General features: G+C 43.0%; 1 protein-coding gene across 7 annotated transcripts in view; it reads right to left on the bottom strand.

Moving 5' to 3' along the window:
* The window catches only part of prdm16 (PR domain containing 16), a 354,719-nt gene that overhangs the window by 32,823 nt on the left and 305,845 nt on the right, over nucleotides 1-16,051 (bottom strand). For all 7 annotated transcript variants that reach the window (XM_079557974.1, XM_079557981.1, XM_079557976.1 and 4 more), the window contains exon 4: nucleotides 8,767-8,907. In XM_079557974.1, the coding sequence (XP_079414100.1) occupies nucleotides 8,767-8,907 (141 nt within the window). The remainder of the gene's footprint in view (nucleotides 1-8,766; nucleotides 8,908-16,051) is intronic.

Below are 16,051 nucleotides of genomic sequence, written 5' to 3'. Positions count from 1 at the left end.
ATCGCGCGTACAGGCCCACGTTTGTTGTAGAGGCCCTGATGCAGAAATAGCCCATTCATTTCTCATGGGGTTTAAAACCTCTTAACCCCCGCCTTGACTGAGCTCATTTTCTCCAGTTCATCATTACCCAAATCTAAAAGCTTCCTGAGAGAGAGAGAGAGAGAGCCTACAGCCTATAGGACAGTGTATCGCCTCATTTGAAAGCTAAGGCCTAAGCGCTTTCCTCGTTTTTTTGTTGCTACGTTTTTGTCACGTTTTTTTTTTTTTTTGGCTTCGTCACAGTTTCAGTACACTGAAAAACAAGACGCGGCTAAAACGCTGCAAAAAAAAAAAAGCAGCGAGAACGCAACAATTCAGGCGAAAACGTGACAAAAATGTGGACGAGTATTGCAGGCCTTAGCTTTCAAATGAGGAGTTACACTGGCCTATTGCTGGGTTGCAGGTTCTAGGAATGTGATGATGTCACAGGACCCAGTGGAGGGGTGGGGGGGATACACTTTCACAAGTCTTATCTAAAAAGAAAATGTATGAATTATCAGTCACTGGGCCCATGATCTCTCTGTACAAGACCAAAAATAATTTTACCTCTATATAATTTTCTAGGCTTTTAGAACGCTGTGATGTCACCTGAAACCCAACAGGCTTAGATTTGGATAATGCTGAAATGGAGAAAATGTGGGGGTAAAGAGTCTACCCAAAATCCTTTTCAAAATGAACTTCTTTTTAAGCACCTGATGTATTGATAATCTTGGGTTGGGGTGAGGGCTCCCTACATTGACCTCTGAGGACCCCAGGTGGACCCCGGACTCCGCTTTGAGAACCACTTTAACAGGAGGACAAACTGTATTGTTAAACAGCCTATCGCGATGTGCAAATCGGAAAATTGCACGTGCGTCCAGGCCCAGCTGCCGCACACCGACCATGTCTTAAATGCATTCATCTATTAATTGATTATTTATTGAATACAATAACTGTTAGCGTCGCATTGTAAACCTATTAGAGCGAGCGCCGCGCAGCAAGTAAGTAAGTGAGTGCCTCTAACCAAACCCTAGTCAGGAGCCGCTCTCTCCCCATCCATCACTGCCACAGGGCCACCACCACACGCACATTCACTCACTCACTCACTCACTCACACACACACTCACCCCAACCCGGAGTCCAATATGCACGGAAAACAGCGTGCGGCACAATCAAAAGTGCAGAGAGAGTGTGAGGGAAAGGCAGTGAGGTGGAGGCGAGACACTGCAGGTGAATAGGAGAATACAATCAAAAAAATAAGAGATGTCAATTTGAAACTTTTGCTGGAGGTTACTAAATAATGAGGGGGGATAAAAAAGGTAGTGCAAGTCATGTTATCATATGGCTGGACATTTCTGCACGGTGCGCAGGTGTTTAAAAATGAGATTTGGATGGATCTGGAATCGGCGTGGAAAGAAATTAAAGAATTGATTCACCGGGCTGGATGTTTGAGCATTCTTCACTCTAGAAATTGTTCATGAAAAACTAACAAAAAGGTCAATTTAAAAGTCCTTCAGAAAGGAATTAAGTGCAAGGAATATTGTATGTTATGTGGTGCTGCAATAGGGAGAAAAAGTGTGAAAAGTGATAGGAACCTTGCCTGTTTAATCCTAATATATACATTTATTATTTTTTTGGTAAGTTTATGCAGCCCAGGTAGGCTCCTGGTTTATTAAAAGCAACGTACTGTATCACAGTTGATCTCCATGGTAACACAGGACAGTCAGCACCATAGATAAAAAAATCTATAATTATTCCAAAACTACTTTAACAAATGCTGAATTATGAATAGAGTTTTCTACTAAATAAAGATACAAAGACATGGGGAGGAGCAAAGTTCAACATTCCATAAATACAGAAATAACGGTGAAGGCTAGCATGGTGCTTCATGTTAGCATCGTGCTAATGCTAACGCTATCTAGCGCTAGCTACGACTGCCCTTTTTTCACTTCTACTGAACAATCTGCTGTGAATAAACATCCATATGGACCCGATTTAGACTTGACTTCACTTGTATGTGATAGATACGTTTATATTTCGCCAGAAAATGGCTAAAAAGAGTGAAAAATTGTGTTTCCCAATGGATTCTTTTTCCCCCTCAGCGAAGCCACGCCCCCTTCTATGACGAGATGCCGTCTGTATCTAAACAAATTGCTTTCCAGGGACAGAAAGTGAAGCCTTTCAATGTCATCCTGTCCAGCAGCACTTTCATACACATTATGCGCCATCTTTCAATCGCCATAAGACTGTATCGTATTATGTTAGCGCTGTAAGCTAATCACTGTAGCTAATCCTTTGTTAGCATTGTAGGCAAAATAAATTGGAATGTAGCTTTTTTAGGATGTATTTTGTTTTGTGCAGTACTCCGTGTAGTAATTTCTTTTGCCTCTCTGTGACAGTACGACACATAAGCAGTAAGTAGCTCTGCAAACATCAATTCAGGTTCAATTTGACAAGCAATATGGGTGGCTTTTTCCGTCACGTGATTCACACAAAACGATCGGGGGTCATCTACCAAGCGTTTTCTGCTTTGCAAACGAGTAGCATGCGGAAGAGTGGATTGGCAGTGGACGCATTTGCACATATTTTCAACTCGTCCGATTTCGGGGTGCTTCAAATCGCGGCATCAAAACAGGCTACTTTTCCAGCTAGCACTCGCGATTTTAGCACCTGTTTGGATTAATGACCCCCATAGTGTATTGTAAGAGCATATTGCAATGACTAAAGCACCCCCCCCCCCCCCACACACACACACACACACACACACACACAGAAGCGCTCTCTATTTCCCCGACACAAAAGATGAAAGCCTGACAAGAAGGTGGACAAGGTTCAGCGTCTCATCAGGCCTCATTATATCCATTGTGCCCAGAGCCGCCGCATGCATAGATGCAAGCGCCCGCCCTCCTGTCCCGCTCGGCCCATTATTACCGAGTTGACATCACTTACGGCCTTCTTTGTCGCCTTGTCTCAAAAAAAAGAGAAAAAAAAGAAAGAAAGTCGATTGTTTAATTCGATTTGATGCGCGCACAGGGTGATTGCAATCATTTTCAGGCTTTAAATATTGCATTTGGAGGTAATCGCATCAGGGTTAATGAGGGGAGCACAATGAGAAGCATGTTTAGTAGGACCTTGATTTGTGGGATGTATAATAATCAAAACAAGCACTCACTTAGATTTACTCGTGTGAAGGACTTTGGCAAATTAGCTGTACTTCTTTGAGTCATGCTATTTCTTGAGTAAAACAATGGGTTACTCATGAGTAAATCGGTTCTTAAGTTCTTCATCAGGTTTAACAGTTTGTTTTGTTTTTTATTTACATTGTCATGATGTATTTGGAATGATTGTGTATATTATAGTTTTGGTTATGCTTTGTCTGTCGAGTGATATCACAGCGTAAACATATATCTTTTCACCAAGATCTTGCATTGACGACGGGAGAGCGTGACCACTGCCCAAAGCCTTCCCCAGCACATTCCGAAGATTCTCAAGGGGGTTAAGATCTGGGAAATGATGCCTCACGCTCCCTGAAAAACTCTTTTTACAACGAGAGCCAGATGAATCCCGGCAATGTCATCTTGGAATATGCCCGTGTCAACAGGGAAGAAGAAATCCATTGATGGAATAACCTGGTCATTCAGGATGTTCAGGTAGCCAGATCATCATAGTTAACTTAACTCTTAACTCCCACCTGATCCAAGCTCGTTTTCTCCATTTCCGCTTTTCTCAAATCATAAAGCTCCTCAACTGGAGATTGCAGTGTAACGCCTCATTTGAAAGCTAAGACCTCTTTCATTATAAATTTAGGGCTTTTTCGTCATGTTTTTGTGGCATTTGTGTTGCTTTTTTCTCTGTCTTTGTTGCTTTTGTGTTCGACACTTTTTTTTAGATTTGGGTCAAGTCGAGCTGGACAAAATGTGCTCAGTTAAATTTGGGGGTTACAAGGTTAAAGGTGCATTATGGAATTTTGTATGCATAAAAAAAAAACTTGACATTTGTGTGTGTTTGACCTTGTAGTGACCCAGTGGCTGTGTGAGTGGTCAGCATGGCGCCTTTGCTTTCAATCACGGTTGTCTTACAGCGCTCCAGGATCAATTGTTTTATAGGTTTTCTGCTGAGAGGCTCCGTCAGCAGTGAAAACCTTCCAAATAGTTGATCCTGGAGCGTCCTACCACTGTGATGGAAGGTAAAGGCGCCACACTGACCACTCACACAACCGTTGGGTCAACTTTTAAAACAATTTTTGGACAGTAGCTCCATGTAAATTACAATGTGATTTGGACACATGAAATTATAGTAACTTAGGCTATATCCACATGAAGAAAAAACGCTTATGTTTTCAGAAACTTTCTTTGTAAGCACGAAGCCAGCTCGGTAAATGTGTGCGTCCACATGGGTCGACTCAGGTCTGTGAAAACGGCGCAATTCATCTTCCAGGCCTGTGTGAGGCGCTGTGACGCTAACACAGATAATAGAACAAGATGCATGTGCAGTAAACTTTTGTGGAATGTAAACAGTGAAAATGAAACTGATTCAAGGATTTATAGGATCTACAGAAGAGATGAGGAGGAGAGTTTATTCTTCAGACGTAACGGGACTAAAGCAGAAAAACCTGTCAGTGACTTTTACTGTCAGTCCAAAAATACAGACTGACTCGGCCGTGTTTTTCTACTTGTCACCTGTGGCTTGTGGACTGCAGTGGAGCAAAGAGGAGTAGATCCATGAGTAAAACTCATTATAAGGTCAGTATATTATGGATAGCAGACACAACTCTGAGGCTGTGATGTCATCGTTTTAGTTAAAGTTGCGGAAATGTCGTAACAACGGCGCCACGTAAATGGCGTTTTGAGATCTTTCCACTCTGGGAGTGAGTTTGGAAAATGTTTGTTTACAGGCCCCCAAAACGCCGGGCTCGCATGGATGATACACTGGATTGATATAATATCTTTGCGTTTGGTCCTCAGCTTGACTTTGTGTGGACAGGGCCTTAGTTTCACACAATGGGGAGAATTTTTCAGGACATTCTCAGACACTGGAAATTCTCGGATCATGGAGAGAAACACATTGTGAAAAATCACTCCTTTTGAGCGTCAAAAACATATCCAGTACACTGTTTCAGTCACACAGTTTTGAGTAGTCCAGTTTAATACGGTCAGTTATTCTTCTTCTACTGCTGAAGCGCTCCGATCTGTACTTCCTTGACTTTACTGCGTCATCGAGGAAACACAAAACGGTTCTCCACATTTTTTAAAGCCCATAATCCATCCCCAATACAGTGATCTTCTCTTATAGGTTATACCGTTGTCTGAAAGTGAAAGCTTATCTTCCAAGTTTTGTCCGGTGTCATTCCCCCTTCAGCCTGTGGAGGGCGCTCCAGGCCAAATTTTAAAACGCGACCAGCCCAGTTTTTCACTCCTTGCTTTTCCCTTTATTGACATTGGGTAAAAGACATAAACTCTCCCACTATTCAGACATCCAACCTATAAACCTTCATTGCTAACCGCTTGGCTGGAGCAACGTCTTGGACTAAAAGTATTCAGTGCCGAGTCCCTGTTTGCCGAGCGCATCGACGGCCGGCTGAATTATACATAACTGCGCCGGCTTTTGTTCTCCTTACAAACATTAATAGCCAACAAATAAACAATAAATTACCGCGCTTGTTTGGCTAAAAGGTTACCGTCTCGGCTTTTCCACAAACTGCCTCGCATGCACTTATATTTCCATAAACTCATGCATACTTCATGCGGATGCAAAAAAAAAAAAAAAAAGCGCAAAAATAAAAAAAAATAAAGAAATCACGGAATGCGATGCTAAATTATACATTTTTTTTCCCCGTGCTGAGTGGTGGGGCATATTTGTGCCGCTGAATAAATGATAGGGCCCTGCCTCCAAAACAAGTCAACAAAGGCCGCGGCCACTTGCTAAGTACCAAAGAGCAATGGTGCACGCGGTATTTACCTCGTGCTGATCATTCCCCATGCGTGCGGCCTCCTCTGGGGGGGGGGGCATCCGAGTGAAATGAAAATCTTAAAAGGACGAGGTGACTTCTGCGTTAGGAAGCTCGTTTTGATCAAAGTTCCCCAGTTGTTTACCCTGCATTCATATGCATTTTTCCATAGACCAACGAACATATGACTGCGAAACTATAGTTGAAGTAGTTGATAAAAAAATCACTCCATGTCACCCCACGATAAGCTCGAGAGTCACCAGTAGCTTGCCAGATCTCCCCAACATCTCTCCATAACGCTTGATGCTTCATATGCTTTTCTTTGTGTGCACCAAATGAACAGTTTAGAATGTGTTGAACTAAATAGTTGTGTTCAAAAATCATCTTAGCTCCTTACTGTCTAGTTTGCACAACGCCTACGAGGCCAATAGATACTCCAATGTCAATTGTAACCATGTAAAAGTATTCCGTTCTTTCTCCTGACTGCACTGACACATTCAGGACCGTCCCGGCTATGCGTGGGGGGCAGCCCAGTGGGCGACACAGTGACAGGTGGCTGTCCGGGACGTGAGGACAGAGGAAAGACACACGACACGACAGGCCGAGTACGCCGGCCGAGATTAGAGGCCAAGTAACAGCAGAGTGACAAGAATGTGCAAACTATTTATGTGCGTTTGGCTCCTCAGTTATTATAACCTTGAGCTGTACGCCGGATTGTCCCAAGATCTGAATTTTCAGGCCATGTCCAAAGGTACCTGGGTTTTTGTAAACCGAATATCCTCCATGTGCATTGTTGTAGCTTTACACACATGCCTAGCAATTTTGAGACAACCTGCCTTTAATGCTGTGGTAATCACATTACTTTCTAGTAGAGTAAACTTCAATTTGGCGCCATAGATCTACGGTGGGAAATAGGCAACTAAAGACCGACGTCCTCTGTGGGCTTCAATGTGAAACAGTAGCGCCTGAATTATCCAACTAACAACTGTTCTCCATGTTGTTTCTGAACGTAAACGCACACGTGACGTCAGAGCATTTCTGTTGCAGGCTGTGACATTTGGAAAGTTCGAATCCCAGTTGATTATGTCCACACTTGAAAGTTTTCACCAAATCTGGTCAGAAATGTGAGAAACCTTTGTTTTTAATGACTGTATAAGTAGTTGTAAGTAGTAGTTACAAGAACATTTAGGGTTACTGTGATATTTTACTGTGTGTATATTTTGTTGTTTAGCCACATCTTAAGACTTGGCTGTGATTGGCTGAGACGAAATGTGCTTGATTCAAACATGGACGTTTTAAACCAGAGTCTTTCTACAGTGATGTGATTGAACAGTATCATTTCAGTGGCATTTTCCAGGTTACAGTGGTCACTAAATAATGAATAAATAACGGTTAAAGTCGCAAGGGGCATTTAAGACCCCTGCCAAGAAAGACCGAGTTACAAAGTTCTTTTTCTCAGTTCATTTTAAAAGTCGTTGGGTGGCTTGGATGATGGTTGCACTGAACTATATTTCTCTAACTGAGCTGGGGGCTACTGCCTGGTAAAGCTGTTTTATTTTATTGCCCCTGGCTGCTTTCCAAAGAGTTCTTTTTTGTTTAAGAGCGAACCACACAAACACTGATTTGATAGTCGGGCTTAAGAAGTCTGAAAGTTGCGGTGATTTGGACTGCATAATGGCCATTGTGGGACCGCGGAGTGTGGGGCCATACTTTAGCCTCTTTAGATGGGTCATTTCCTAACAGCCCTGGCACTGCGCCCAGCCACACACTCACAAAGCAGCCATTCCCGGGGTCATTAGCCGGCGCGCATTTCACCGGCACAATGGTAAACACACACAAACACACATCAAGGCAACAACAAACCCCCCTGAGCTGCCTCCCCCCCCCCGACTCCAGTGCGCTGCTCACAGCTGCCGGACAACATTGTAGTGCTTCCATTTCCAACTTGTGTTTGACTTTCATACCTTCTCACTACGAAACATGCACTGTCCAAACCAAATCGCTCTATTTGCGATTACAATGACTATTCTGTAATTTGATTATTTCCATTTTCCATCTATCCATTCATTTATCCTTTCATCTATCAATCCTTCTTTCCACCCTTCTTTCCATCCATCCACCCATCAATCCATCTATCTTTCTTTCCATCCATCTACCCACCCATCTATCGATCCATCCATCCATCCATCCACCCACCCACCCATCCATCGAGTGATCCATCCGTCCATCCATCCATCCATCCATCCATCCATCCATCCATCCATCTCTCTTTCCATCTATCCATCCATCCATCCATCCATCCATCCATCCATCCATCCATCCATCCATCCATCCATCCATCCATCCATCCATCCATCCATCCATCCATCCATCATCCACCTTTCCATCCATCCATCCACCCACCCATCAATCCATCTATCTTTCTTTCCATCCATCTTTCCATCCATCTACTCACCCATCTATCGATCCATTCATCCATCCACCCATCTGTCGAGTGATCCATCCATCCATCCATCCATCAATCCATCCACCTTTCCATCCATCCATCCATCCATCCATCCATCCATCCATCCATCCATCCATCCATCCATCCATCCATCTCTCTTTCCATCCATCCACCCACCCATCTTTCCATCTTTCCATCCATCCATCCATCCATCCATCCATCCATCCATCCATCCATCCATCCTTGCCCAGCGGAATCTCTTGTAAGACAACTCTATCTTTCGCCCCATTTGACCCATTTAACCAGCACATCCCTGTGAAAACCCGAAACTGGCAGCGCTGCCCCCGTCACTCACCTGGTCCCCAGTGAGGTGGCAGGCCACTAGATTCTGCTGTTCGAAAGACGGCGCACAGCGGATGTATCTGAACCAGCTGGTGCTGCTGGGAGGGTCCGGCGTGTCCAGCGAGAAGCGGATGTTACCCATCTCGTCCACCACCTGCAGAAAGAAGGCACACACATCAAGCCGCTGAAACCTTTAAGAGAGTCCGGAAAGATGAGGTACAACATTGGAAGAAGAAAGGGGGAGAGGGGCGTATAGGTCTTCTTTGACAGGGCTGTGGACTTTCTCTGGCACAGACCGGTGACCCTATGCCCCCCTCTTTGGCCTCCCGAGAGTGGGACAGGCCGTCTTAGGTTACCTCAGAGGATGCACAGAGGATGTAGCTGACTGGAAGACGATCTGAGAGGGGAAGGGAGGGGAGTTGGAAGTGATGTCTATGTGCTTTGTATTTCTGCAAACAGGTTTATCAGTAAATCTTCGGCATCTACTTAGCAGCAACTGAAGCCAGGCAAACACTTTATCGCGACGTATTACGCTGTCTGCAGAATCGTGGATTTGACTATCTTTGGTATTCCTCCGTGAACCTGTCCCCTCATCATACTCAAATTTGTATTTAAAAAATCGTTTGTGCTACGTTTGTGCCGTGATTTTTTATTTGTGCTGTTATCGTTTGTGAGATATTAATCGTTGTTTTATTGGTCAGAAGAACTTGTAAATTGTATCAACCGCTTGTTCTATGTCTGTGCTATTTTGTGCTGTCCGTTTGTGCTGGTTCCATTTTTAGACTATTACAAACTTTAGACCCTTGAGGCGTCGACGCACCACCTAATCCTCTGGGGCGTGTGCGCATGTCAGAGGTGCACGGCAACAGACACTGCATCTACAAAAGAATCATCAATATCTCAAAAATGATACAGCACAAACTGATTTTTTATAGCACAGACTAGCACAAACGTAGCACAAACGATTTACATATTTTTTTATAGAAATGTATGATTAAAGTGAGGCCACCTTCACTCAGGTCTTCAATAAGAGCAAATGGTTGCAACGGGTACCGTCACAACTTTAGGGCTGTTCAGAACATTAACATGAAGAATTCTACTGTGGTAACTAGTAACCATCAAAATGCTGAATTTTGCACTTGGTTTATTGTTAATGTCTCTGTATTCTCTCTCAGCACATATGAACTAAGGTCAAACTGGTGTCTCATAAAGGTGAACATGGCATCGTTTGTGAGAATCCAATCACTTACAAATAATAATCAGGAAAAAACTTCCAACATCAAGGCCACTTCAAATCCTGACAAGCAAGGTGTCTCACTCCTTTCTGTCTTTTCTACACGTGGTAGGGTAGCGATACGCTATTATTGCGATATTTTACTTTCTGTTTCAAAACTGTATCTTCCATTCAATTACAACACAAATCATAAGTCATCTGTTTTCCAGCAAATTGAGCACATACATAAGTTCAGTGCATTTTGGTTTTAGGTTAGAAAAAATCTTGCCAATCTCAGTCAGATGGAAGACTTTGATTATTTTGAGATATATCATGGTGTCATGGGATATGGATATTGTGATACAATATTTTATGCAAAATATTGTGCAGACCTATTACAAAGACATTATTTTGAACACTAAAATGTAAAAAAAAACAATGCACAGGTACCCAAAAGAATGTTTTACAGGCGATTTTACCCCGTGATGAGAAATCTTGAGCCACGAAGATGGCCCAAACTACATACTTCACGACAAACAAGCTCTTTCTTCTCCGCTGACGTTCAGGTTTCCAATTCCACCCTCAACCTGCGTGCGATACCGATCCCTCTCTGAATCCTCCCGGGACACAAGTGGTCTGGGACAGAGAAAGTCCACTAATTACCCTCACCAATCAGGGCGCCAGAGTTCAGGCCTGACCTCACCACTCTCCTAATCACCTGCAAATGCCTGGGCCCGGAGGGGAGGGGGGGGTTAGAAACCGAGGTGCGAGGGAGAAGAAACAAGCAGCAGGCTGACGTTTTTAGATGGGTAAGGTTCATGGAGTCTCTTAACTGGCAACTACTGGCAACTATGGACTTTTCTTCCCGAATGTCTTTTTGAACCCGCTCAGCTTGTAAAAGTGTGAATGGGGAGCTGTTGTGGGAAGAGCTCTGGTTTGGTGCTGGGGAGGTGCGAGTATAGGCATAGTTGTCTTAGTTCTGGCGTGGTCCAGTTTTAGCCCAAACCTTGATTGTAGCATACGGAATTAAGTTTCATCTTACAACATTTTGGGCACACCAATCTAGACTTTTGAGGCTAAGTCAACTCCTGAATCAAGTCCAAGCAGCTACATTTTGGTTTAGTCCTGTTTCTCCATGTTTATTTAGACCTGGAAGAATATGGGAGACAGCGGTCCTCATCAATTCATTTCCGTTCCTACCATCCAAGCTGCAGTTGACATTTGTGCATCTGAGACGGTGCAACTGAGCACATTCTGCAATCAACGCCATGAATGTAGTACATTAATTGATCAAACCTAAGGCAAGGATCACTTGCCTTAGTTTGCCAATTTGTATAAATTATTCAACATTAGTCAGTAAGCCTGTTAGAAAACTGAACTTCCTACCAAATGGCCTTTTAATGGACAACCTGCAATATCTCATACCCCCAAAAACCCGCCAGAACGGATTGCATTTTCCCCAGTTTGGCTTTATCCAAAGCTAAAAGCTTCACAAAAGAATGCATCAAAATAGCAACGAAAACGAGAATGAAAACGCAACTAAAAGTGACAAAAAAGTGACAAAAACGTTGCAGAAAGCAGTGGAGAAAAAAGCAATGAGAAAGCGACAAAAAAGCCAAAAAAAACGTTACTAAAACTATCTACCCACCCATCCATCGATCCATCCATCCACTAAAAGTGACAAAAAGGCAATGCCACCCATTGATAAAAGCAGCGATGGTCAAAGTACTTGATTGAAGTCCTATCGTATCTCTTCCATTCCTTGGGTAAAGGAACACATACTACTGGTCTGATATTACTCCAATAAAAGTGAAAGTTGCTCAGAAACACAAAATTTGCACCCAAATGCCCCCTCTGTCCAACAACAAGACGATGCCAAACCTCCGTCCTTGTTGTGAATCAGTAACATTTGACCGTACGTCACCACAGCGCCACCTGCGGTTCATAAAGTGTGCATTATAAGGTTTCGATAATGAGCAAAACACATGGCCAAAATCACTTTTCCCTTTGAAGAGTTTTTTTTATGAACAAACTGGAGTAAAAGTAGCATGTTTGTGAAGCACAGACCCTCAAAAACTCTACCTAAGTACGGTGCTTAAGTAAATTTACCAAGTTATTGGCCATCTCTGGATGTTAGCGAGCAGAAGGAACATTTTTAGATGTGCAAAGTTCACGAACCCTCCTCCCTGCCAGCTGAGCTCTTTCTTCCCAAACGTATACCCGCCTGGCCCCGCTCGTCTTGTAAAAGTGTGAATGGTCGTGTTCTGGTTTTTGGAGCGTGTATTTTCGTGAGCACCGGGGCCTGCAGCTGCCAAAGTTTGGAGAGTAAATATTCGAAGAGCCCTGGCCAGAGGTGTGGAAAAAGAGTGCGCTAAGTATGAACATATTTAGGGGAGTGCGAGAAAACGGGCACCAGAACAATGTCGCGTTACTTTTAGGTGTGATTTTTCTTCTTTTTTTTTTTGACAAACTATGCCTGCTTTTTTAAAAATAACAATGGCTGCGTGTTCGTTAGGTAAAAATAATTTGTCAGAAACGGCTCTCGGAAAGCTGATGTGCTTGACTGGCGGCTGCTGATTTGGGGGTTTTGTGCAAGCGAGTAGGATTTCTAAGACGTTATCGGAGAGTTTGATGTAACACCAAGAGTGACCGAAATGAGCCGCAAGCGATGGAGTCGGTGCCCCCTCTCCCCACCGTTCGGGACACTTACTCCACCCGCCTCACCCATAGTGCAGTTTCAGGTCAATCACCTGACTATCTATAATCATCATAAAAAATTGAGGAAACAGAGGCAAAAATGTCACAAAAATGTCACAAGAAATTGACAAAAAATGACAAAAAAAATGACCAAAATGTTACAATATGTGACCAAAAAATTACAAAAATATGACAAAAATGTGATAAAAAATGGACAAAAAAATTACAAAAATGTAACAAAAAAATACAAAAATGTAACAAAAAAATGACAAAAATGTGAAGAAAAATGACAAAAAAATTATAAAAATGTGATAAAAATTTGACAAAAAATGACAAAAGTTTGACAAAAAAAATGACAAAAAATGTGAGCAAAATGTGATAAAAAATTGACGATAAAATGACTAAAATGTGACTAAAATGACCAAAAAATGACAAATAAAGTCACAAAAATGAGTTGAATACCCAACAAAAAAATGATGGAAAAATAATCTGATGACGTGAGGAAAAAGATCCTCTCGGTTCAGGCGGGAGTTAAGAGGTTAAAGGGACTATATGGAGTTTAAAAATGTTAAAACTACGCGTTTTCCTCCCCCTACATGTTCCAGTCATGTCCTAATGTGTAGAATGAGCCCAGACCTGTTCACCACAACTGCCTCTAAAATCCTGCACTGTCGCTCAAAAACGTGTTAATCCGGGTCTGAAGTGCCGTCATGCACAAGCTTAATATAGAAGCTGCAGTTACATATAAGACCTGAGGTGGCAGTAGTGAGCATAAAATGACCAACTTGCCTCTAGTCTCTTTAAAGGTGCACTATGCAAACAAAAAAGAGTGCATATTAGTGCATAGTTTAACCTTTCAGTGACCCAGCGGCTGTATGGGTTAGCTCAGCTTAGCTTTTTAAATTCAATTCTTAGTTTTACATTCTCATTATTCAAGAGGCTCATTCTTTGGGCATATAGCAGCAGCAGCATCATCCAGCTAATCTATTTCCCTTCCCATGTCTCTTTTCTAATCGTGCAACACCACTGCAACGAACACAAAATGATTCCAAGCTCTAATATTTCTCCCATTCTTTGCTTTGTCTTTGTTAAAACGCAGGAAGGCCGTTTCTTAGCAGCTCCTGCGCGTTGCGTGTTGGGGTGGGCTGGCTGACGGACATGAATGACTAGTGGCGTGCCGACATATTGCTGCCGCTAACAGTCATAGAAAACAGAGCGGCAACCCCCTCCCCTCCCAAACACACACACTCGCACGGAGCACCCGAGGGTGTGATCGGGGCCCTAATGAGCGGCAGGCCTGAGCGAGTGGTTAGGTTTGGGTGGTTGTGAACCGTGTCTGGGAGTCCTGCGTTAACACCTCCCCACCGTCCGGGCCCAGGTCTCTCTGATTTATAAGGCTCCCAATGAGGTGCAGCACACGGAGCACGGGGGAGCATCAACCTCACCGCTGATTGTTTGTTTATTTACCTGTTTCTCCATTTTGAACCCCCCTCCCCCCTCTCTCTCTCCTGAACCCCCTGGAGTACGAGAAGGGAGGAAGAGGAGGGCTGGGAAACATCAAGCACACGTGCGTTGAGTTTGCACCATCGCTCACAAGAAAACACAGATTTTGTCGGGGCCATCCTTAACACACACAAAACACAAAGGTCTGCACTAGGGCTGGGGGTCGTTAACGATTCTTGTGTGGGATTAAAAAAAATAAATGTTTAGGTAGTATTGGTATCAACAAAATAAAAGCATCAAAAGCTGGTACAGAATAAAAATCTATACAGTATCTTTAGAGACCTTATATTGATGCCTGTTGGGTCCAGGGACAGCATTAAAGTGAAAGTCTAGAAGTCTTAGTTTATTAAAATTTTTATTTAAAGTGTAAAATCGACCACCTGGTCTTGCATTTTGATGTAAAGTAAGTAGTAATATATATATCATTTTTGTAAAGTCCCTCCTTCCCGGATCTCAGCAACTAATAAGAGTTGAGTATCCTCCCGTGTCAACCAATGAGACGAGCTTTTCCTGTCAGGAGGGGGGGGGGGGCTTTCAGGTTAAAGAGGGGAGGAATTTGATTGTTTACTTTCAAATTTCACTCTATCGCTCTCCTCACTTTGCAAATTTACAGACTATCCCTCAAATTGATACCACTGCGGTATAAAACAAGTTATTACTGGGTACCAGGTAATACTGGTATCAGAAAAAAAAAGACCAAGTTTTGATGTCTGTTGGCTCCAAGGACTCCTCCAGGGATTTATCATGGAAGTGACTTGGTGGTTTCACCTTCTCAAATAAGGGAATATACACGGAAAAGTATTTTGTGAAATCAATTAACATTATTGTTCTGTTTTAGACTTCTATAAGACAACTATTTTAGTATGAAAAAAGTATTGTTAGTTATGGGAAACTAAGTAGTGTTAAAGTACTGGTGCTGGCATCAGTTCTCAGCCCTATTGTTTTAACATTGACCGACCCCCTTTCTTCAGAACCGACTGCTGAACGCAGGGAGCGACTATATTGACTTATCTTCAATAAATAACAGATAAACGATACACTTTTGGGCTCAATATTTGTTGTATTAATCTAAATAATAGATAGAGCCAGGTTTAAATATGGTTGTTGTTGTTTGTGAATAAGCTATTTATAGGTGCAAGAAATCTGTAAAAAATCAATTTTGGCCTTGATTGTTTGGGTCTAAAGCTCAATAAATCCGACTGGGAATTATATATGAATAAATCTGGAGTCTGTAGGGGCTACTAATGTGGAGCTATTGTTGCAAGAGTGGAAGGAAGACTTTTGTATCGTCTGCACATGCTCTTGTAGATTTCTTCCATCTTTAGCCGGTGCTGTCTCCCAGAAAAGGAAATGTCCATATTTGGATTACAGCGTCATCTCGGTCGCCTTTCGCTCTACACGTGGATACCAAACAGGTCAATATTTGTGGATGAATACGCACGGGGGGAAAGCAGCCGGTACGACGCAACGACGCTACGGGAGAAAAGCTAAAAAACCTCCACATTAACCGCTGAAAAATCGATGTTTTCCCCTGCCTTGTGCTTTATTGTGTTTGCCGGGTGAAATGTTCCGCAGCGTGCCTTTAAAACGACCAACCGAGCCCTGTAGCTGAATCGGCTTCGAACAGCGGAGCCTATTCCTTTGCGCGCACGTGATGAAGCGGAAGCAAAGCGTCTCCAAGTACGGCATAGAAACTTTTATTCCTATATCGCTTTGAATGTCTACAGACTTTATTATTGAACACGGTCTGAAAGCCTTAGATTGTGAAGTTTCATTCGCACACACACACACACACACACACATACACGAGACACAATGAGAGACTGCGGCAGAGAGGAGCGGAGTGGACAGGACGCCGAGTGAACTCCGCGGGAAGCACTGATAA

This window comes from Gobius niger, assembly GCF_951799975.1.
Source record: "Gobius niger genome assembly, chromosome: 6".
NCBI classification, from domain to species: domain Eukaryota; kingdom Metazoa; phylum Chordata; class Actinopteri; order Gobiiformes; family Gobiidae; genus Gobius; species Gobius niger.
This window is presented reverse-complemented; position numbering and strand designations above follow the sequence as displayed.